Source organism: Pithys albifrons, chromosome 3 (genome assembly GCF_047495875.1).
Source record: "Pithys albifrons albifrons isolate INPA30051 chromosome 3, PitAlb_v1, whole genome shotgun sequence".
Taxonomy (NCBI): Eukaryota; Metazoa; Chordata; class Aves; order Passeriformes; family Thamnophilidae; genus Pithys; species Pithys albifrons.
In genome coordinates, this window is record NC_092460.1 from 53,559,662 (window position 1) to 53,582,789 (window position 23,128).

Consider the following 23,128-nt stretch of genomic DNA (forward strand, 5'->3'; position numbering starts at 1 on the left):
TTGAATATGAACGCTTATGGAAAGTGTTAGCATTACGTCTGTCTTAAACAGATGCTGCGCCTAATGAAAGAACAAGCTTGAAAAACAACAGGTAGAATAACAGAACTGCTTGGACAGCACAAGAGAACAAGGAAAAAGAACAGTTTAAAGTTTCATTATTTTCCTGTATCTCTTAAATTCCCACCTATTTGAAATTCAGTACTTTTAGTATTTAAGTGGAGGTTTCGTACTGACAGTTTTGTCTGTGTAAATGTGTTGATAATGTTCTGATGAGCATAAGGGACTCAATAAATGTTTTTTTCAACAGAAATAAACTTTCACTTTCTTATGTTTTGTTAGTAGCTTCATGCCTGGTATTGCATTTTAAGCTTCTGTACCAGGACATCTTCCAAAATCCAAAGTGAATTAGCCTTGGTGCCTTATGGAATTATATAGGTGTTTTGGAGATAAATGAGCAATAATGTATTTTCTGGAATCACAAACACTTCTGTGAAAAGATGTATTTCACAGATTTTGTGCAAATCATGGGAATAGTTGGTAACAAGTAATTACCCAGGTTTCACAATCCAGTAACTTGTGCAGGAGGTCTGTACACCTTTGTGGAGCTGGTGTTAACTATGGTTCAGATCTGTTCATTGTGTCCTTTTTTCATGAGAAAAAACAGGAGTGGAAAGAGCTCCAGCTCAGTCTGTGGCTTTTAGTGCTTCCATCCTCCTCGAGGTGGATGTATGAGCCTTGCTGTAGGAACAATGTCCCCAGCACAGGTTTCGTGGCAGCTCTGCCATGCAGCTTTACCATAAAGCTTGAGAATACCAGAGCTTTTTTATTCCTCAGAGAGGCTTGCTGCTTCTGTTAGGAAGCAACCATGGGATCCAGCTACCCAGGAATGTCAAAGTTACATAGTTGGCTTGCTTCTGTGACAGTTTTCATGTTCTAGTTTCTCCCATTGCTGAGGATCTGGAGACTTGAGAAAAATAATTTGTAACTGAGTATCTGTAATTCACTTTGGTGATAAATCTCTTAAATGCTATTCAAATATCCCAACAAACTGCCTACCAAGTCCACTGTCCAAACACTTGGATTATATTGTACCCAAAAGGATAACAGTGTTGGAATTAACTATATTTAGACTATATTTAGGCTGAGGCATCTCTTCAAAGTACAGACAGTTAACAGAGAATGTTGTCATTTTTTTTAGAAGCATATTGTGCTCCAATTTCATAGCCTGCAAAATCGAACTGTGAAACATGTCCATAAGTCCCTTTTTCTTATATCTGTACTGTCAGGTTTCTCTAGTGTGAATTTTGAATAGCTGAGGTTGAGACACTGTGAACAGGAACAAATGATGTGGGCTGAGAAATCTAAGGATAGGCAAAACAAAACTGAAAAGTCTCCCATTTAAAAGTAAAATAAAACCCTCTTACGCTGCGTCTCTGGGCTATCTTCCTTTTAATTTTCCAAATATACTGAGTATCTCTGAAACCACTTGGCTATATTATATAGATCTTTTATGCATGCTTACAATTTTCTTCATGACCTGTTCATTTGAACAGGGCTGCAGTATTGTAGTATCAGAGAGCAAGAGTATTCATATAGGAATCTAGTATTTTACACCGGTCTGTTTCCATTTGAGTTCTATAACATCATCATATGTAACAAGTTGTTGAAACTGCAGTTATCTTCAGCTAAAACTCTCTTACATTACTATATCACTCCTTTTTCCCTTTGAACTTGATCCCTTGTGTGTCCCCTGTGTCCCGTTCCCTGCAGCGATCCGAGATGGCTCTGGTGGAGATTGGTTTGCTGTGAATATCCTTACTACCAAAATGAGCACCAGAAGCTTCTCAGAAGCCATGGCAACTGACCACTTACTTTCACGAGGATTAGGGGCCTTATGTCTGAATACCTTGCCCTCAGGTAACTTCCCCTATCCCACCTTCGTAGAGTAAATGTAAGAGGTAGTGTGCATTTATATAAATTTGGGCATGAAAGGAGCTCTCTAAAATGTTACTTGTGTTGTCACATCTTTTCGTAACTTAAAATTCTGGAAAAAAGTAATTGTTTGCTGTGTGGCTATGTGTTTTAGTTTCTTTGGGGGTTTTTATAAGTCCTAAACTGAATTTGCAAAACTGATTTACGAAGTAAATCAGTAATCCTATCAAAAACATACCTAAGTGTGTTTTCTAAGTGTAATTATGTGTTTCTCAATATCTTAAGCCTGTTTGACCTTTGCTGTTTGTCATTTGCATCTACTTAATTCCTTTTCATAACTCAATGTTTATTACTGCTGTAATTATATATTTGAAGGACCAGTCAGCTTTTTAGCTAGTTTACAAAAGAAAAGAGCTGATTTAATTTCATTTTTAAAAATTAAAATAGTTCTTATGGTTAATGTCTTATCAAAAGATCTTGTGAGATTTTGTTGTGAGATCTGATCACTTAGCATTAAAAATATCGACTAATGTCACATAACTAAATGATGCAGTTTCCAAAAGACAGATGTTGTCATGCTTTTACACTATATCATTTTTTCTTGATTTTAAATTTCTAAAATTATTTTTGATCAAGTGACTTTTCTGTGCATTAGGTGCAGAATGCTGTTTTTTAAGTGCAATTTAATAGTTATCAAGTATGAGCAAATTCTCAAATTATGATGTGGGTTTTTTCTGCCTGCAGTCTGGAAGCTGCATTGCTACATATGGTTTAATATATTAAGGATTTTGTGTTATTTTGTACTCAACATATCATTAAGGCCTGACATGTATAGGATTGTCTGTTTGAAAAAAGCTCTTTGGGTGTGATCATATTAACCATTTCTATGCTTGATATGAAAAGACTCATGGACTAGAAAAGCTAATACTAGTCTATGTGAGGATTTATCATATATGTTAGATAACTTACTTGAGCAATATTTTACTTGCAAGATGATTATCATTCATGCAGTGCAAGCTCCTCACTTATGTGCAGTGCTTGGCTGTGTGTGCACAAATCTGCTGCGTGACACATAATTAGATAATAATCATTGATGACAGCAGCTGTCTCAGTTCTGCTATACCCAAAAATCCAGCAAAACAGATTTTCCAAATAATAAGAAAATAATTTCCTATATGCCTTGTTACAGAATTAACTAGGAGAAGCTGTATATATTGTTAAGAGACTTGGTGAGGATGTCAGTATTGGAGAAAGTATGGAATGGATCTTGGAGTGAATAGGAGTGTACTAAGATGTCTTTAGGAAGTTACCTGCAGTAGGAGTCCATGCTGAAGTCCTTCTGTGTTGTGATGATTGAAAGCAATTATTCGGAAAGTGTTCAGCACTCCACCTCCTAGGATGGGAGAGATAAGGGAGGGGAGTGTGAAACTGCACCAGGTGTGGGTTGGGTGCTGAGCCAGGGTCCTAATTAGTGATTTCCCTGGAAAGAAAGATCTGTCTTTGAACTGTGATAACTCAGAAAGCCTGATGAATGTTAGGTGGTTCAGGTCCTGTATAGTAGCCTGAAAAGTCCTACCTGAAGTTGTAGGGTTGTAGACAGTGTTTTGGACTTGTCCAGTGTGCAATAACCCATGGCCAGCTGAGAGCAGGCAATAGGTCCAGACTGGGTGTGTGAACAGGGCAGTGCCCTGTCCTGGTCCAAAGGGTTGGTCTGTGAGCACCTTCACAAGACACTTTGCAGCAGATGATGCAGATCCTCTCCACTCCGCGCATCCAGTGGGCTAGGGAGGGTTGTCCATCTTGCACTCATGACCATTCTGCAGAAATTCAAGGTGTGAGTAAGCAGAGCATACATACATTTGTGTGCCTTTGGGTGAAGGGGTGGTACCCTTCTCTTGTACAAATTGATGTTGGAGGGTGTAAGAAGGTGCCAGTCAGGTATTATGGATGGTGAGGGGTGTACTTGAAAGGTCTCGTGACAGGTACAGGTACTGCAGTTGGTGTTGTCACTTAGGAATCCCCTCTGATTTCCCTATAGCTTGCAGAGTGAGGGAACATTAGCCCTTGCAGTTTATCTGCTGGTAGGGGCTTCTTGCAAGAAAACGACATGGTTTTTGGGAATCCGTGCAGAACACAACATTGCTGAGTACCAAGATATAATGAGTTACCTGTTTCTAATCTTGTTTCTGAGGTCTGAAGGATTAAAGTAGACATCTTTTACAGAAGTTTGATTTTTTTGAATTCTGCCTCTACCCCATTCTATCACGTCCTTGCAAAGTTTTCATTAGTGCATTACATTTTCAATGCAGGTCAAACATTTGTTGCATCTGTAAAGACTGACTGTATTCCGTCTGGCATTCACTTCATGGCAGCTAAATCTTTACCCACGTGTGACTGTAGTGGGTCTCACCTTTTCTGTCCTGTCATGCTTGGATAAAGAAGGGAATGCTACCAATAACTTCTGAATGTCATTGTGCTTAATGTTACTGATATGTAGAGTTGTATTTTAATCTAGGAAGTCTGTCTTTTTGTAGTTTAAAACTTTCTGCCTTCTAAATAGATCTGAAGGTCTTGGTACTTTGAACTTATTTAATGAAGTACTACCATGGCAAAATGTATAGCAGTACTCCTGAACACAGAATTTGCAGGTGGTGTTTCTTTCCCCAAGACACCGATATTTCTTTTGGTTACAGGAGAGAAAATATGACAAAGGAAACTGTTATGTTGCCTGCAAAATGCTATTTGCTGTAACTTTTTTTTTCTTACTTAAAGCTGGGAGGGATTTAGGTTTATTTTTTTCTCAGATCAAGCCAGCTATTGAAGATCAGCTTTGGTTTTTGGTGTTACACTGGATGAGAGGAACTCACTTATAACAGTACACACTGTTGATCCCAATGCTTTGTTCCTTGGCAGATTTTACAAAGAGTTAGTTTTGTTCCTCTTCTACTTAAACTTGAAATCTTAAAATTTGAACCATTACAGTGAGCAGAATAATAATAAACCTCTTTCTCTCTGTTACCTAGAGCCATGGGAAGCAAGTATCTTCCTGAGAAACTAGATTGAAAAAGACCATTTTTCTTGCTTCAGAAATCATATGGTGTTCCTTAGTTATAAAATAACGTGGTTCAGCCAGATGAAACAGTAAAAACCCCCCCTCAGTTATTGGTTTGTTCTGTTATTGATACAGTTGCCAGTGCTTAGTGGGTCATGCTTCCCTTTTTCAGAGCCTGTTGTTTTCAACCATACAATTTTTAAGCAGTTTGAGTTCATAACAAGGAGATGAGCAAAACATATTATGATTTAATAGTCTGTCATGATTAGAGCATGCATGTAGGAGCATATCACTGGGAGAATTTTATTTAAAAAGGAGGGGAGGCATACGGTAGAGCTGGGGGAAGCAATTGTACATTCAGGAGATTTGCAAAAGAGCTGAGAATCCTGTTTCCAAACATGATCCAGACTTCTGTTATTTTTCTGTTAAATCCAGAGGGTGGAGTTTCTGTTGTCAAACTTAACAAGGCATCTGGTATTCACTCCATACCTTTGTGGAGGGCTGCTGTAAGCTTCATGTGGTCTGTGACCTTCATTATACAACCCATTAGCCTGTATATTCAGAGAAGTGTTTTCCCCTGTCTTCTCTACTCATACTTGGTTGTTTTGTTTTGAATGTTTTCACTTCTTGGCCATCTTCTCTGCAAACATAGTGAAGTGATCCATTCAGAGCTCCAAGCCTGTGGTGTCACAAACCAACGTTTAGAAAATAAATATTGTAGGCAAGAAAAAAATTAATAGCATCTTCTATGTAGATTTTTCTTATTTTAGTAGGAAAAGAATGAAAGGAACTGTTGCAGTCCTGACAAAATATAATGATTGTAATTTACTACCCTATGATTGTTAATACTATGCTGTTACTGTGCAGTCTTTTACACTTTTCACTAAAGCCTTAGTCTGTACTTTGTAAATTAAAGTTAAAACATCTATATATAACTGCATAGTAATAGTTAATGCATGTGTGTATATGTACACAAGAGAGCTATTTCAGGCTGCTTGTTTTATTGATAGCTTCATATTTCTGGAGTCTTGCATTTAAAGTGGAAAATATTTACAGCATTATTTTACTTCGAGAATGCAATATTAAAGCTGCATTGAAGTTCATGCTATCACATAGTAATTCAAACCTCAGATGTGTTTTGAGATAGGAAGTGTAGTTTGAGAATTTGAAACTCAGTCTGTGAAAACAGTTTTGCTAAGAGTATCTTGTGGTATTAGCAAACCAAGTCTGTATTTCTTCAGTAACAGTGATGTCTTACTGACACAGCAGAACAGGGTAACAGAAAGCTTTGGTGAACTCAACCATGACCTTTATTTCTGTTCCTTTTGCCCTTGCCTTTTACTTTTCTCTATTTTGCTTTATTGACTTCTACTGAGTAGTGGATATCAACACTTGGTCTGTTCCAAGGAAAAGGAGCATCAGTCAGAAATTTATGGGATGTTATGCAGGGAAATGGCTGTGTTGTCAACGCCTCTGGTCCCAGTTTGACTCAGTTTTTGAGGAGTAATTAACTCACTCTAAGGAATGAACACCAGGGTTAAAAGGAAGTGCCAAGCTGGGTGGATGCTCTTTGGGTGTGCCCAGTCAGAGAGAAGTGTGTGCATATCATGAAGTTGATGACATTGTTAGTTTGGAGTAGCCACATGAAAAGCTCATAGAGAATTTTTGAATGGGTTGGCACAATCAAAGATTTCTAATTACTTTATTTTCAGAATTATGTGATTCTGCACTAACTCTGCTTTACATAAAAATTACATTTTAAATATGATAGCCCATTAAGTTCTCAAAGTTTAAGCAATTAAGCATTCCAGGTCACAGTACTAAAAGACACAGTAGTTTTTTAGATACAGAGATACCTTGCCAACCTCCAAAGATGTGCTGCCTCCTCCTTAGATTTTGCTTAGCAAAAAATATTAGAAAAGGTCTTCAACACCAGAATATTTAGAATAATATTGACATTTAATAATAAAATTGAGAGGTGATAATATTAAAATATAGTAAATTGCAGATTATATCTGGGTAACAGTTTTGTCAGTGAGGATTATTCCAGCTCATGGCAAGGTCACTGGAATTTTCAGTAGACATACAACAGTGTGTCTGTTGTACATCTCCCTGAGTCTCTGCTGGCTGAATGTGAACCACCCCAGAAAGAAAAGTCAAAGCACTCTAGCTCAGTGGGGCATGTCCTGATCTGATCCATGGGATCCTGGAACAATAGCATTTGGAGACTTGTCGTTGCCCTAAGGGCTTTTTAAATTTTTAATTCAAAACTCTGTTGTACTTGTGATTCAGCTGTTTTTTTTCAGTTTTATACACAAAGATCAGAATTCTTGTAAATTCAAGCTAATGGGTATGTTTGCCTTGTGTTTGCAAGAAATAGGCCACCTTCTGTTTTTTATTTTTTAAATCAAAGGCCACAGTATAAAACTAAAAGTTTTTCCTAATTATATCAAGTAGTGTGAAATGGTTCTAAAATGCTGAAATTATCCAACAGATAAACAAAAGTATATTCTGTGGGACGGATGAATTTAGAAGGAGGAGGGAGTTGGCGCAGATGAGTAAAGTGTTGGCATCCTCAGTGGAAAACTGACTCTGGACAAAGCAGATGGATAAAGCAGATGTGGTTGTCATGTATTATGAAGTTACTATGGATTTTGGGAAAACACCACAGTCTCCTCAGCATCCACTTGTCAGTCACATTCCAGCTATGGAAGTGGAATGAAGACACTACTGGAGGTGCCTGTGCCTGAAATACCTTCTCACAGCTCACCCATTGAGAGCTTCTTTCTGCAACTCTCAACATGAAAAGGTCTTAATAGGTGGCGATCCTCTTATGCCAGTCTGTTCTGAATGAAGCAGCACTTAACAGCATTTTTCCTTTCACTGACTGCAGGAGAGAAAATAAATTCAAAGCTATGCTTTTGGAAGAATTAAAAAAAAAAGAAAAATTATGTCCTTATTGAAATTTCTTTCCTTGTTCTTCTGTTCCCTATTGGGAGAGACTGGTTCCTGCTTTGTCTGTTTAAAGGATGTTGAAAGTAACTCAAAATTGTCTTTGCACTCTCCTCCTTAATGGTATTAAGTGTCTTTCCAGCTGTGAAGTTTGCAAATCTGTTCCTGTAGATCCTCTGTGTTTCACTGTGATGTGACTGCAACTGGGACCAAGATAATCACTTAGATCTGTCTCCAAGCTGAGTGGCATTTCTGGTGTGGCAGAGCAACAGGGACCTTTGGGAGGAACTTCTTTCACAAAGCATGATTATTAGGAGACCTGTGGGTGTGTAATGGCAGAATGTTTTGGCATTTTCTCTATAAATATGACTTTAGAATAACATCAGTTTGTAATTCTTATGTTGACTCTCATCTAGAAAGTCAATGAGAGATACTCAGTGTGACTGAAAACACTCAATAGTTGCTTTTTTTATTCTAGGAATTCGAATGAGCCAAGTCATATGAGACTTTTCAATGATTTCTGAGATAGGAAGGTTTATATTTTGCTGTTACCGATGGGACATTTTAATGAGGTTGGTTATTCAGTTGCTTTCTTTACTCTTGTTAAAAGGAAAAAAGACAGGTAGCCAGAAAATAAAAAAAAGATCAAGAAAGGAAGGAAGGAAGGCAGGTAGCCAGAAAATAAAAAATAATCAAGTCCTTTATTCCCCTCAATGTTTCTAAGCAGAGCATTTATAAGTATATTAGTTGCCAAGGAAAATATATTTGTCCATAGCCTTGCCTCAATATATTTTAGTACTGAAATTTAATATTAAACTATATTATTCACAGATACCTCATTGCTCATTGCTTCTGTATAATTTATGCCTTGTAAGCAATACAGTAACTGCAACACTTCTGTCAAAAGAAACATGTCAAGTATAGGGAATACATATAGTCTAGCAAATACATACTGCTTGCATTTGGTCAGGCTCGGCAAATGCATTTCCAAGGAATGGAGAAAGGCAGTTGGACTGAGTGCCTGCCACGTTTCATGCTGTACTGGGAAACTGCTAAGAGGAAAAATTGCTGATCTTCACCTTCTTCCATCATTTCCCCCAAAGTACATGACTTAGTAAAAACCTTTTAGTTCATTTAGAAGTTGGTCTCTTGCATGGAAAGGAACTGTTGGAGTTGTACCTCTGGAGGCGTTGCTTCTGGATGATGTTCCATCATTGTGGACAGCAAACCCCTTTGGTCTCTACCTGCAGAATAGCAGTGCTGGGAGATTTTGGTGGGACAAGTCCCAAAACATAATGTCAACAGTAGTATTTTCTACTAGGTAGTCTTGTAAAATTAGGCTCAATTCATGAGCACAAACAGGTTTCTGTGACAGATTGAAAGTGTGGTTAAGTGTAGCCTGTTCTTAGCTTGTGGCAGATACAATGCTGCAGCTGTTGGGTTTTGGGTAGAGTACCCATGGCCTCTGTCACACAGTCACATAGATTGTTCTTTTGTGTTAGCAAATCATAGTGTCTTAGAGGTATAATGAAATTTATTGCATATATACTCTTTTAAATGGTTATGTTTTTTAGCCCGTGGATATAATTGAACTTTCAAGTTTTCATCCAATATTTTATATACCTCATGATGCTGTGTGTGTGTATGTGTACTTCTAATTTATGTAATTAAATTTTATGACTGAAACTAATTCAGATTGTAATTAAAACTTTTCATTTTGATATTTAACTATATATATATAGAAAGGTACTGTTTATGACAGTGAGTTGTAGGCATTTTGGATTCTTTTTTCTCCTTTTGAAATAAAAGAAGACTGAAATGCATTCATTTATACCTTACATGGTTTAAAATAAATAGTTCAGTAGTTTGAATCAAGGATTTGTTACTCTGGGTGATGGCAAAAATTAGAAAATATTTCGTAATATATTTTTTCTTATGCATTTGTAAATTGAGCTAATGAGATGAAAAAATTTAGAGGGACAAATAAATTCCATCCTACCACTTCTTTCCAGGGTGAGATTGTGTCTAAGAACCTAAGATGGTTTCCTCACCCTCAGACCATTGCTTTAAGTTAAATTGTCACTGATATGCAGGACAGCCTTGATTGCTTTATATGTATTTACTTAAGGTGTATGTGTTTTTTTTTAGGTTCACCAAAAATCTGTCACCTGACAAGATAAACTTGAGTACATTAAAGGGGGAAGGTCAGCTGACCAATTTAGAGCTGGATCAAGAGGTACTTCAAAATATGCTTGATCTTCCAACATGGCTGGCTATAAACAAAGTGTTTTGCAATAAAGCATCCATTAGGGTGAGTATTTTATTTTGCTGGAATGGTACTTTACCAAATATTTCTTCCTTTTATTCCATCTCTGTAAACTTTCAAGCAACTTTGTATTAATAGAAATTTGTGATAAGTACTTGATAGCATTTTAGAGAAAAACAAAGATGTTAACAGCAATAATTTTGTACTAATTTTTTTTTCTCGTGGGATGACATGAAATTCATGTGGAAATGTTCAAAATAAGTGGTGATATTTTAATCTGGTAGAGGTAAAAGCTTGTACATGGCCATAGTGATTAGTGTATCATATTTATTCTCTTTTTTCTGTGTGCTTTCTTTTCTTTACTCCTCTCTGTTTATTGCTTTCCCTCATGCTGTGTTCCTATTTCCAAAGTACCTTTCTGAGGGATTCTGGTCTTTGTGGGAAATGTGGAAACACTATAACTCTATTAGACATTGGGTTTGGTCAGTGTGGCTGCTAATAATCGAAATAATGTATGTCATCTCCCCCACATTGTAGTGATGTGGGAGTAAGAAATGAAGCAGTGGCTTGTTCTTGACAGTAGTTACAAGTGGTCAAACATTGGCATCTCCTCTGTCTTTTGAAGGAGTTTGTTTGTGGGGATTTTGTGTTGTTCTTTTTTGTTTACCCCGATGGGAGATTGTCCTGAATTTTCTCAATGTAGTGAACTCAATGCTTTGTAACAGGCATCCAGTCAGTTGTAGGTCGATAAAGCAAACGGGGATTTTCTTTCCTGTTAAAGGGCAGAATGAGTAAGACAGTGTTGCTTTTTGTGATGTTTGACAACTCAGTGTTAAAGAGCCAAATTCTACTTTGTTCCTCTGTTTTTGTGCTCAGTGACAAGTAGATTTTGAAGTTCTGGGGTTTTTAACACCTACTGTGTGCATAGAGTTACTGTATGGTATTATCAGATAAACTTCATATTTGGAAAGTAATATTATTCCGAGTTCAGAAGTTAGACATATAGTTTTTATACATAAAATGTATTCTAAACAAATGTTTTATTTTACTGTATTTTAAATATATAATTTGCTTTAGAATATTGTTTTCTCTTACAGATACCATGGACAAAATTGAAAACACATCCCATCTCTTTGGTGAGTTCTGAAAGAAACTCCTAAATGTACTGTGTAGCAGAATCTATCTTAAATATTTTTATAGTTCTCTTGACTTGACTCTATAAAAAACTGAAACATTAGCAGGTCTTTACTAAGTGTCCTCTGGGTAGCAGCTGATCATGACAAAATGCCTTAATGTTTTTCTTGGTAGTTTTTTCATAACTTGTGGCTTTGGATGCCATCACTATAATGTTTGACTGTTAGCTAACTTTCTGTCAAGTTTTCAGTCGTTATATGTTAATTTGGGATCACGTAAAATGTAGGTATTTGTCCAACTAACACCTTTCACAAGTTCCTGCCTTTCTAATTCTTGCCTTTGTTTAATTTTGTTCTTCATTTATTGCATTTGTTTAATTTTATTCTTTATTTTTATGTGTACTAAGAATTGCAGTAGCACCAGAAGTACTTTACTTGATGATGCCTAAACTTCCTTAGTTGTATTTGCTTATGAGTGAATATTGCTTTAACTGTCATACTTCCCAGTCATGCAGTGAATTTCTGAATGTGCTTGCGATTCCTTAGTTCTGAATCAGACTTAAGAAAGACATGTTACTTTAAATATTTCATATGTTTGCTAGTGGCCCAGCTGTAATGTTCTAATGTCTGTACTGCTTCTTCCTGACACCCAGAACTTAATCTGGTAATGCCGAGGTGGGATGATTCAACCTCTTGGCTGTATGATGCAAATGCCAAATTAGGAAATGGGTTTAAGCTGTGCTATTCTTAAAGATTACATGCTTCGCTCTGTGGTAGCAAGGTGTTGTTTCCTTTGCTCCTATTGAAGTTACATCAGCAATCTTTGAGCCTAGCATAGTTTTCAAGGTAGCCTTTTTTACATAAAGGTTTTCTTGAGCAAGTGCATTAAATTGGTAATAAAAGTTCACTTCAATGGTAGAATATACAACAGCCTTTTGAATATACAATAGCCTTTTTGATTTCTAAAGAAAAGGGAATTCAGTGGCCTAAGTGTCAAACTTCAGCACTTCTTTACGTCACTGAACTTGAACTCTTTTGGTGGGAGCATGGGGGAATATTTTTCCTACTGACAGTTCAATGAAGTTGGAATGGCCTGCTCTGTTTGGATAGCTCGGGAGGTGACTAGAACCCACTTGTCTAGCCAAAGGTCCTTTCATTGAGTGTCACTTTGACAATCTGTCTGTTAACATAGTGGCACATACTGTTACCTTTATAATAATCAATTTCTGTTTTGATATGATGAGCAAGATAGTTTTGAGGAGTGATTTGGGCCCCAAGAATGCTATGCAGCATTTTTTTTTCTTATCAAAGTACAATAGTTACCAGTGAGAAAAGACATATGGAGAGATTCACAGATTATTCTGAGTTGGAAGGGACCTACAAGGATCATTGAGTCCAACTCTAAATCAATGGCCCACATAGGGCGATTGAACCCATGACCTTGGCATTATTACAACCAAGTTTTAACCACACATTCTTTGTTACCTCATATTTATATTACAAAAACTCCTTGAATCATTATCTTACTTTTCTTTGCACTAGTTATGTAGTGAAGGAAATGCTTAATACCTTAAAAAGAGTGGTCAAACATCCAAAAATGTTAGGATAAGAGAAGAAATCTTGGTTTGCCCCAGCATCCTCAAACTAAGGGATTGGGTTTTTCTTGTTTTCTTTTTTCTCTGTTACTGTTTTGCGAGGCAATGTAATCATTGAGACAGCTGAGAAGATAGTTTTAAAATGTCCAAATTTACTGTTAACAGGTAATGCTTTCCTTGTAACATCAAAATATAGTGAAGTATAAATAAATCCAGACTAGACAGTTTAGGAATTTTTAGGTTTTAGTCAGGTTTTCATGGATAAGAATAGCACATAAAAATGTTTGTGAAGCAAGCAGATTATGAAGACAGGCACAATCAACACAATCTAACAATAAAGTCTAGTAGCTAAGACAGATTAAATCATGAAAAATCTAAAATTGAGGACAAAGATTTTTATTATGTTTTGTCTCATATAAGAGCATAAATGGAGGAATTCAGAAGGGTGGTAGAAGGTTTGAGTTAGACAGGGACATAGTCTTAACTGCTGTGTTTTGAATGAGCATCCAACAGGACCAGATTTCAGAACTATAAGCCTTAAACTAAGAGGCTTCTCAGGCTGGAATAATAAATTTAGGTCACAAATATTGCAGTGTAAATTTGGAGATTCTTGTTTTATTTCAGTTGCTGGGAATATGGTTTTGCTTTTGATTTGTTCCCATTCTGTTGAACCTCTGTTAAGATGCATTATCTATAATGTGGGTTATGGTTCTCCTATTTAAATAGGGCTTTCAGTTAAAATAGGATTTTGGTCTCATTCCCTTAATTCCCAGCTTCATTTGTAACAGCTGCTCTTCAAATGCAAAGAATGTAATAATAGAATACAATCTTGCTGTAATATAATGTGTTGCAAGTTATACTAGAATGTATCTTTTTAGAAATTATGTATTCATGTGTATATACAGATGAGTGTGTATTCTCTTCAGGTTTTGTTTTAAAGTTGCAGCACAAAACTTCATGGACTATCATGAATCTTAGTGAACTATTAAATATTTTCCATCAAAATTTCCTGAACTTTCTGAAGCATTTGGAAAACTCAGGAGGTATTAAGTATTTCACTGAAAGACCAGTGATATAGAAAGAAAATTAAGATGACTACACATTAAAATATGTCCAATTTGAAATGCAATTTTTGAAAATGTGTGTGATGGATAAATAATACTCAGGGATCAAGAATTTTGTGATACAATATTTGACTGGGAGTGTCTGCCAGAACTCACAAAATTAAGAAACATATGAAAAAAGTTAAAAAAGATAATTCTGGTACATTACAAATTCATAGAAAAATCAACATAGTAAGAAATGTTTTATGTATATTTCAGGAAAAGGTCTCAAGTGATTTTTAATTGTTTGTTTGTATTTTGGTTCTTCATGTGTTGTCTGTTTACTTTGTTGGCTCTTAGATCTCCAAGTTTTTTGTTTTGTTTTGTTTTTCAAGTCCTTGGATAAAGTTGTAATGGAAATGAGCACATGTGAAGAGCCACGTGCCCCTAATGGACCCTCTCCTATAGCAACTGCATCTGGACAGAGGTCAGTGATGACACTTATATGTAATTGATCAAGAAAAATTAAATTACTATAAAACAGTTTGATCCACCGCAAATTGCCAGAAGTATATAAGGTTGCAGCTTGCCATTTCCTTCTCTGCATAATTTCATTTTATTACTTGTGCATGAAGTGGTATAGTGATAATGGAACTATCCAGACCCAAGCCTGGAGAGACTGTGTGAACCAGGTATGGAGCTTCCTAGACTTGTTTCGTGTGGGGGCAACTACAGTATCAGATATTTACCAAGTGTAATTGATATTAAGTTTTTTAAAAATAAATATCATCTTGCTTTCAGCCTTTTTGCAAAATATATATATATAATGTTGATGTGGGTTTTAAAAATTTTTAATCTGTTTTGTCTAAGAAACACTTAAGGCTATTTGTTAGTGTGGTGTTTTAAAGTTCTAGTTCCTTTAGTATATCAGCCAAATCTACTGAGAGGTTTTATGCACACTATGTGTCCCCAAACTCAAGTAATTTACTGGGATAATTAGCATTACACTAGTGATTTCCATCTCACCACAGCCCCAGTCATTTCCTTCATATGGACCCAAAACGTTTTTCAGTGGTCACAGTGACCCATCTACAGAGAAATGAATTTGATGATACAGTTGCTTTTCTTGTTTTAACATCTGTGTAATTTGTAGAAGTATTCCATGGGCATCTCTGTCTCCCAGGGTACAGCTTGAAAACCATTCCCAAAGAGATTCTATGTAGAAGAAAAGTTATAAGAAGGAAGGAATGAAAAACTATGCAAACTGTACTTATAAAACAAGCAGAAAAGAACCCAAAAGAACAAAAGACAAAAAACTTGATGTTAAAATAATATTTAAAATATTATTTTCCATTCACTAATCTAAAACATTCAGAACATACAAGCTTTTTATTAAAAAAGTAATCACAAGTGCTTTGTCTTTTTTAATACTGAAATGCTTTTTAATTTCCTGTAGACGTATAACCACCATTCCTTTATAGAATGAAACAAAGCAAATACTTTATACTATTTTGAATCTATGAAAAATATTATTTTTAATAGACAGAATAACCTGGCTTATAGGGATAAATACTAACCAGAGTGGAATTGTCAAATAATTTTACATCAATTATTCATTATGTATACATAAAGAAGAGTAAGATTTCTACATAATACTGTAGACTGCTATTCTTCTGTATGTCTATTATATCCTTTTTAGACATTTATATATATGTGTAAAATAACATGGAAGAATTGCATTAACTGCTATACTTCATGTACATTGATCTTAGTCAAGTATATGTTCTTTCATAACTGGAGATTAGGATCATAAGGTGGAAATTATTGTAAGCTAGATAAAGTGTATTGAGCAAAAATTGCTGACTGGAGAATACACTAGTAATTTATTTTAACATCTATTTCATTATTTATTTCACCTGTTTAATATGTTTAATTTTGTACCCTTTCATTGAGTATGTATTTAATACGTTGGCATTTCACTTTTTAGTGAATATGGCTTTGCTGAAAAAGTGGTAGAAGGCATTTCAGTTTCTGTGAACTCCATTATTATAAGAATTGGTGCGAAAGCCTTTAATGCCTCATTTGAACTTTCCCAACTGAGAATATATAGTGTAAATGCAAACTGGGAACATGCTGACCTCAGATTTACCAGAATACAAGAAACTCAGCGTGGAGAGGTAAATAATACCTTTTACTAACTTTTTTCCTGTGTTTTTGTGGTAAAAGAGGAAGTTGAGTTGCAATGTTATACAGCATAGGAAACATGCTGTAACTGGGAATGGAGGCAGTCTGTGCTCGGTAATTTCAGATGTCCTCCAGGACTGCAAAGATGTAAAAATGGTGGATGCGAGTCAGATCAAATGTCATGTTTCTCGTGGTGGCTGGAGTGAATGCTTAGGGTGTACTATGAAGAGAACTTGTGCTGTAGCTTTGCACTGTAGCTAAACTCTTAATGTAATAAGGAATCTCCTTAGGATGTTTTTAGGTTTCAGTCACTGCATCTACTGTATGAGGAGGGTAGGTACTCTGCTTTCCTACAAATAGTGTTTCAGGATACTCCACACTGTGCCTTTCAGTCTTGCTCCCTGACTGTGTGTGCCTCCTTCCCAGACACACTGGATGTGTTTTACTTAAGTCTCTGCTTATATTCTCAGGACATATGCTCTAAAATTTTCAAATTGACAAGAAAAGAATGACAGGTGAAAAATAAGACACATACCAAAGAAACTCTTCTTATGCTTTTTCTTATGGCTGATATTTTTTTTCTTCAGAGAGTAATCATAGAATCATTATGGTTGGTAAAGACCTCCAAAATTGAGTCCAATTTTTGACCAAACAACAACATCCCAACTAAACTATAGCACCAAATGCCACATCTAGTCATTTCTTGAATACCTCCAGGAATGGCGACTCCACCACTTCCCTAGGCAGCCTGTTCCGTTGCTTAACCACCCTTTTAGTGTAAAAATTCTTCCTAATGTCCAACCTGAACCTCCTGCAGTGCAACTAGAAGCTATGTCCTCTCGTCCTGTTCACTGAGTGCCTTGGGAGGAGAGGCTCTTCCCCACCTTGCTACAACTTCCTTTCAAGTAGTGGTAGAGTGATAAGGTCTCCCCTGAGCCTCCTTTTCTCTAGGCTAAACAAACCCCCGATTCTTCAGATGCTCCTCATCAGACTTGTGCTGCAGACCCTTCACTAGCTCCATTGCCCTTCTGCACACAACTGAGCATCTCAATGTCTGACTTGAAGTGAGGAGCCCAGAATTGTACAGCCACTCTTTCCCCAGTCTGTAGTGCTGCCTGGCATTGTTGTGACCCAAGTGCAGGACTTGGCATTGTTGAGCCTTGTAAAGCTGTCCTGGCCCATCAATCCAGCCTGTCCAGATGCTTTGTGAGAGTCTTCCTACCCTCCAGTAGATCAATGCTCCCTAACAGCTTAGTGTTGACTTTGAACTTACTGAGATCCCCTCATGTGAATCATGTAGGAAGATTTTAAGTTAATTTTAGAATTACTGTTTCTACCTGTTGATGTCCTGTTCATTTGATGTCCTCCATGGTGTTGCTGCTGGACAGGCAGTCGTTCTTCCCTATTTCATTTTCAGTGTTCATCTGTACTTGCTGCTCTTGTATCTTTATTCTAACATTTGCTTGCTGTGTCTTCTAGAAATACATGTAGTATATTCAAAGCTTGTGGAGTCTACATGGCACGGCCTGGGCTTAATGTTTAACTTTCTCTTTGAATTGAAATAAAACACTAAAAAACCCTCTCCGATCCTGTAGCTTTGTTTCTCTCCCGGCTCTTTTCCTAGATACTATGATTTAGCGTTTTGAAGCTAATACAAATCTCTTTTTGATTCTCCCAAAGGCAGCCTAGTATGCAGTAGTTGTGACCTACATTTTTTTCTGAATATTTTAAGTGCTGCTTGTTACCTCAGCCTTCTTGGAAGTAGTGTAACATTTCTCTGACATCTTGTATGTAGCAATAATGGTCAGGGCTTTATATCCTGACACCTGCAAGTGGAATAAGTGACTTGTCTTTATTCTGTTTGCATAGGTCATGTGAGTTTGTGTCTATATATGTACAGATATGTATACACGGTTAGGTGCAAGTAAACCATCATATTGCATAAAGATGTTTTCTCTTTTTTTCTCTCTTTAAAGGTTTTGACTTTTAAAGAAATCAACTGGCAGATGATCAGAATAGAAGCAGATGCAATCCAGAGTTCTAAGCATGAAATCATGAGTGCTCCAGTTCGACTGATTACTAACCAATCAAAAATTAGGGTCACACTTAAAAGAAGGGTAAACTTGAAAAATTTGATGTCTTTTATTATTTTAATAATTAATTTGTAACGCATGCTGTTAATGCATACACACAGTAAAGGTTTTAAATATATAGGCTGTATAAAGGTAGAATTCCCTGAACTAAATTTTTAATAACATATGATTGGTAAGACTGTAGAGTTTACAAGAAATACTGCAGGCAGATTTTTGAAAAGGAAGACCTTGTACAGGTCCTGTTAATGAAATTGTTTGCAGAGCTTTGTTTATGATGATACCTGTTGTTTTACCTCTTTAAATTCAGGTAGTATTTACATTAGTCATATTTAGAGAAATGCAGCAGTTTAATGTCCAGTGCATGCCAAACATATAAAGTGAGGCATAAATACACTGTGTCTTAGGTACTTTTTGGTTAATGAGAGAAATACAACTTAAAATAAATAAAATGTTTGTTACTGATTTTTTGCATTCCCCTTTTTTCCTCCATGTATTTCATATAAGAAATGTAAACACTTAATGCACCCATTTGACTTCTTTAAACTTTTATTCTACAGTTAAAAGATTGTAATGTTGTGGCATCCAAGCTGGTTCTGATTTTGGATGATTTGCTCTGGGTTTTGACTGATTCCCAATTGAAAGCCATGGTGCAGTATGCCAAATCTCTTAGTGAAGCCATAGAGAAATCAGCAGAACAGAGGAAAAGCTTGGCTTCTGAAACAGCCCAGGTATGAGAAATTATTGTCTCACTATATAATTGCCAGATGTTCTAAAATGCAACACAGCGTGGCTGGTTCTGTTAATTTATTTTAGGGAACATTCAGTTGCTAATTTTCATTCAGCTCTGTATCATAAATTCCACTGGGAATGAATCATAGTATAAAATAGGCTTTATTTTACAAGATTTTGTGTACTGATGTTAGTTGCAGAAAATAAAAAAGAGTTCTCTGTGTACAGAGTATTTAGACTTTTGTATTTACTTAACTTTTGATTAAGTGTTTAGTAAAATTGTTCTCCAAATATTTTCTGGTTTTGAATTTAAATAATAAAGACACACTAAGGTAACAATATGTGGGTAGATAGGCTTACTATAATGATTTAAAGTGCTTGTCCAGTTTGTTCTCATGGCACTGAAAAATGAGCTTTTAGAAAAGCTTACTTTCAAGGAGCCCTCTTGGTGGTATATATAGTGAAAAATAATTCTATTTTAAAGATATTTCTGCTGACATATCTGTGCTATTGATGCTGCATATAAATCGTGGTGGTCCTCAGCACTTACAGGAGACTGGACCAAGTAGGCTTTGTGAGCATTGAGGGGAGACACTGCTTCTTGTCTGTGAGGCAGCAGGACAAGTACATTGATAAAAGATAGGGCTATGAAAGTAAAACATGTTTTATTACTGAGTACAGTCAGTTATATAGACTCTCTGACAGTACAGGTTGTGTACTGTTATGGACAGTTCAGTTCTTGTGGTGGTCGTGATGCCTTCCCATGTGGTTTGTTGGTTTAGACACAGCAATCTAATGGCTGCTCTTCTTGAGCAGGGAGGTTCCCATGCTTCAGTGCCCTGTACTTGCCAGTTCTCTGGTACTGACACCGACTTATGTTTGGCTCTATTGTGATTTAGTTTGAGGAACTAAATTAGCAGAAAGGAACCCACTGTTGGTTTAGTTCCCTGAACAGCTTGCAATAAAAATTAAAAAAATAATGCTGCAAGTGACAGGGGTGTAAGGATGTGTGGGGAACAGGGAGGATGGGGGATACACTGGCACTGCCTCCTTGTGATACACACCCATTAGGTTTATTCTAAAACAGTGCACTTAAACCTCAGTAGTGATACAAGGTGAATGCACATCATGCAGATTTTTCCTTATTTCAAAGGCCTGTTTTGTATAAGTAATTGGATACTTATGCTTGAAAGAAATTACAAGCATTATAAATTGATATGACTAAATATTTTTTCAGAGCTCTGCCCCTGCCTCCAGCTCTCAGCAGGTGAAAACGCACCAGACAACAGCAGCATCTGATCAAAATGATGCAATAGTAAAATTGTTTAATGATTTTGATGTTAAGGAAACTTCTCATCATTTAGTGATTTCCCATTTGGACCTACATATATGTGATGATATCCACTCTAAAGAAAAAGGTAATCTTTTTTTCAAATATTCACATGTCTGTGAATCATAATCATCTTTAGAAGTCATTTTGAGAAATACAGTTATGTAAATCAAGAGTCTTTATTTTAGTGGAATAGTTCTGTCTCCAGTGTCTGCAGGCACATGCAGAATTATCTAGATGGCTCTATCAGGACGTTATTAAATCTAATTATTTTAGAATAAATGCAGTAACTGCGAGGAGTGCAAGTAGCTTGTGTGCTTTCTCTGTCTTCTAGAAACTGATTCACTCAGACTGTTACTGCTAGGGTTTTTTAGTTTTATAAGTTAACTGGGTTATGAAAAATGCAGTGGCAACATTATCATGACTTGAAAAGGGCACTATACAATCTGTTTCTGTAATACTCGTATCCATACAGACTAATAAAAGAGTAGTCCTCTTTGTGTTACTAATTTTGACAATTTGGTATGGTCTGCAGGACATGAAAAGAATAGAATAAGTGTACCATGACCTTAAAATTTTCTCAGTAAATCTTGTACATTTTTTTTAACAAAAGGCTATTGCATGTAGCCATATTTAGAATCAGAAAAAAGACAAATGACACTTCTTTCATGCCTTTTAAAAGTGATCAGAAGAGAGTGACATACTGGTGTATATCCAACGAACTGGCTAGTTACTGAAAAATTTATGGAAACATAGAAAGTCTGCTGAAGAAAAGTATGAAAAACTTAAGTTTAACAAATGTATTTCCTTGGTTAGGGAAGACACTTACAGAGCAGCAGAGCATAAGGTTCACTGGCTGGAGACTTATTTCCTTACAAGCAGTGTGTCCACTGCAGTTGGAATTTATCTTTCCTGGTGAGATCTCTTCATTGGTCCTTTACTTCTGGCCATGAAGTTTAAATTCAGCAGTGGAAAAACCATAACAGAAGATTGCCAGAACATCTCTTCACTGCAATATCTGTCAAATAAAATACATGATATTTACAGTATTCTTGAAAGTAAATGTTGACTTTGAGTGAGTGATCATAGTCATATAGTCAGTGTAAAAATGGTTTTGTTTCAGAAAAACTCCAATAATATGTATTTAAAATGTTGTCTCTTTTATAACCTCTTCAACTGTACAAAATTTGCTAGTAGTGACTGAGTACAGAGTTCTACAGACTGATCTTTAGAAACTGGTGAAGACTACCTGAATGAAAATTTTGAGGGGATATAATGAGGTTGTAAGGAGAGACAGTAAAGGGGAGCAAGAAGTAGTTGTTGGATGTTTAAAGGATTGCAGCAATGTGAGAACTAGCAATGCTAACTGCAACATTTGCACAGCCAAGCACTGTTTTATTTTACAGACCCAAACAGACGTGTTACAGGAGGGGCCATGCAGCTTTCCTTCAGCTATTTAACAGTGGACTATTACCCATTTCACAAAGCAGGTATGAAAGTGAACATTTTGTGAATTACCTCTGAATGTAACTATCTTGCTTGAGTACTAAAAAAAAAAGTACATATACAGCTAGGATAATAATTCTCAAAGCATTGGAAATGCACATCTTTTTATTTCCTTCTCTATGCAAAAACAAACAACAAAAGCAACAATCTGGGAACCAATTTAATTTCTGTGAATGAGCTATTTTAGGCCAAATGCTTTTCATTATTCTGTTTGGTCAGCAAAATGGTATTTACACATTTCTGACATGAAAAGAATTGTGTATTGACAGAGGAAGGCGGTATGGCCTATTGAGGATATGCTAACTGGATGTTTGCAAGAGTCAATCTGCTAGATTTTTTCACATATAGAAGTCTATTATTTTATGTCCATTTCCGAGCAGTGTTTTGCACTTTATTTTGCTAAACAAGAATCCCAGTGTGTTGAGGTTCAATTGTATAGCTTTTCATTAAGAAATGTCATTACACAAATGTTAGTGATTTCAAAGAAGTGTTTCTTACAAATAATTTCTAGTAGAAATATAAAAATTTTAGAAAGACAAGATACATGTTACAAAGAGTGTGACAAGACATTGGAAAGCCTTGCTAAAGTTGAGGTAAAGAATGTCCACTGCTCTACTCTATTTATCCATCAAGCCACTTGCCTCATAGTAGAAGGCTGTAAAGTTCCCCAGGCAAGACTTCTCCTTCATAAATCCTTGCATGTGTACTCCCAATTACCTCCCTGTCCTTAGTGTATTTTGAAATGGTTTCCAGTATTGTCTATTGCCCTTTGTTGCCTTCTTCCATTACCTTCTTTGAGGTGGGACTGACTGGTCTGTTGTTCTTTTCATCCTCCTTCTTGATTTTCTTTTTCCAGTCCTCAGAAACCTTTACTGATCACTCTACAATTATAACCTTTCAAAGGTAATTCAGACTGGCCTCCTCATGACATTGGCCAGCACTTGGCATCTCTCAGCACTTGTTTCCATGAACTGGTGCGTGTCTGATCAACAGATCAAATGTTTCCAAAGTTAATCCTCCTCTGCTGAGGGGAAAGTTTCCTTGCTCTGGACTTTGCCAAAGTTTTCAAGGACCTGGGAATCCTGAAGACAAGGGTTAGCAAAGAAGGCATTGACTATTTCAGCCTTCTCTATGTTGTTTGTCACTAGGTCCCCTGTCCTATTCAGCAGCAAGTCCAAACTTTCACGACTCTTCCTTTTGCTTGTGATACACCTGTAGCCTTTTTTGTTGTCCTTAATGCTTCTTAGTAGATTCAGCTCTAGATAGGTTTTTCTAACACCGTCCACTGTATTCATTTGTTAAGCTGATGCTGC

At 36.3% G+C, this 23,128-nt stretch overlaps 1 protein-coding gene across 5 annotated transcripts in view; it reads left to right on the forward strand.

Moving 5' to 3' along the window:
- Positions 1-23,128, forward strand: part of BLTP3B (bridge-like lipid transfer protein family member 3B) — a 51,776-nt gene that overhangs the window by 4,739 nt on the left and 23,909 nt on the right. For 3 of the 5 annotated variants that reach the window (XM_071552010.1, XM_071552014.1, XM_071552015.1), the window contains exons 2-10: positions 8,415-8,508; positions 10,085-10,247; positions 11,300-11,338; positions 14,369-14,460; positions 15,961-16,150; positions 18,134-18,274; positions 18,808-18,978; positions 20,217-20,397; positions 21,716-21,799. In XM_071552010.1, the coding sequence (XP_071408111.1) occupies positions 8,450-8,508; positions 10,085-10,247; positions 11,300-11,338; positions 14,369-14,460; positions 15,961-16,150; positions 18,134-18,274; positions 18,808-18,978; positions 20,217-20,397; positions 21,716-21,799 (1,120 nt within the window). In that variant the 5' untranslated portion in view covers positions 8,415-8,449. Of the gene's footprint in view, positions 1-1,855; positions 1,918-8,414; positions 8,509-10,084; positions 10,248-11,299; positions 11,339-14,368; positions 14,461-15,960; positions 16,151-18,133; positions 18,275-18,807; positions 18,979-20,216; positions 20,398-21,715; positions 21,800-23,128 lie in introns of those variants that run through there. The other 2 variants (XM_071552013.1, XM_071552011.1) reach the window with 2 other exon arrangements.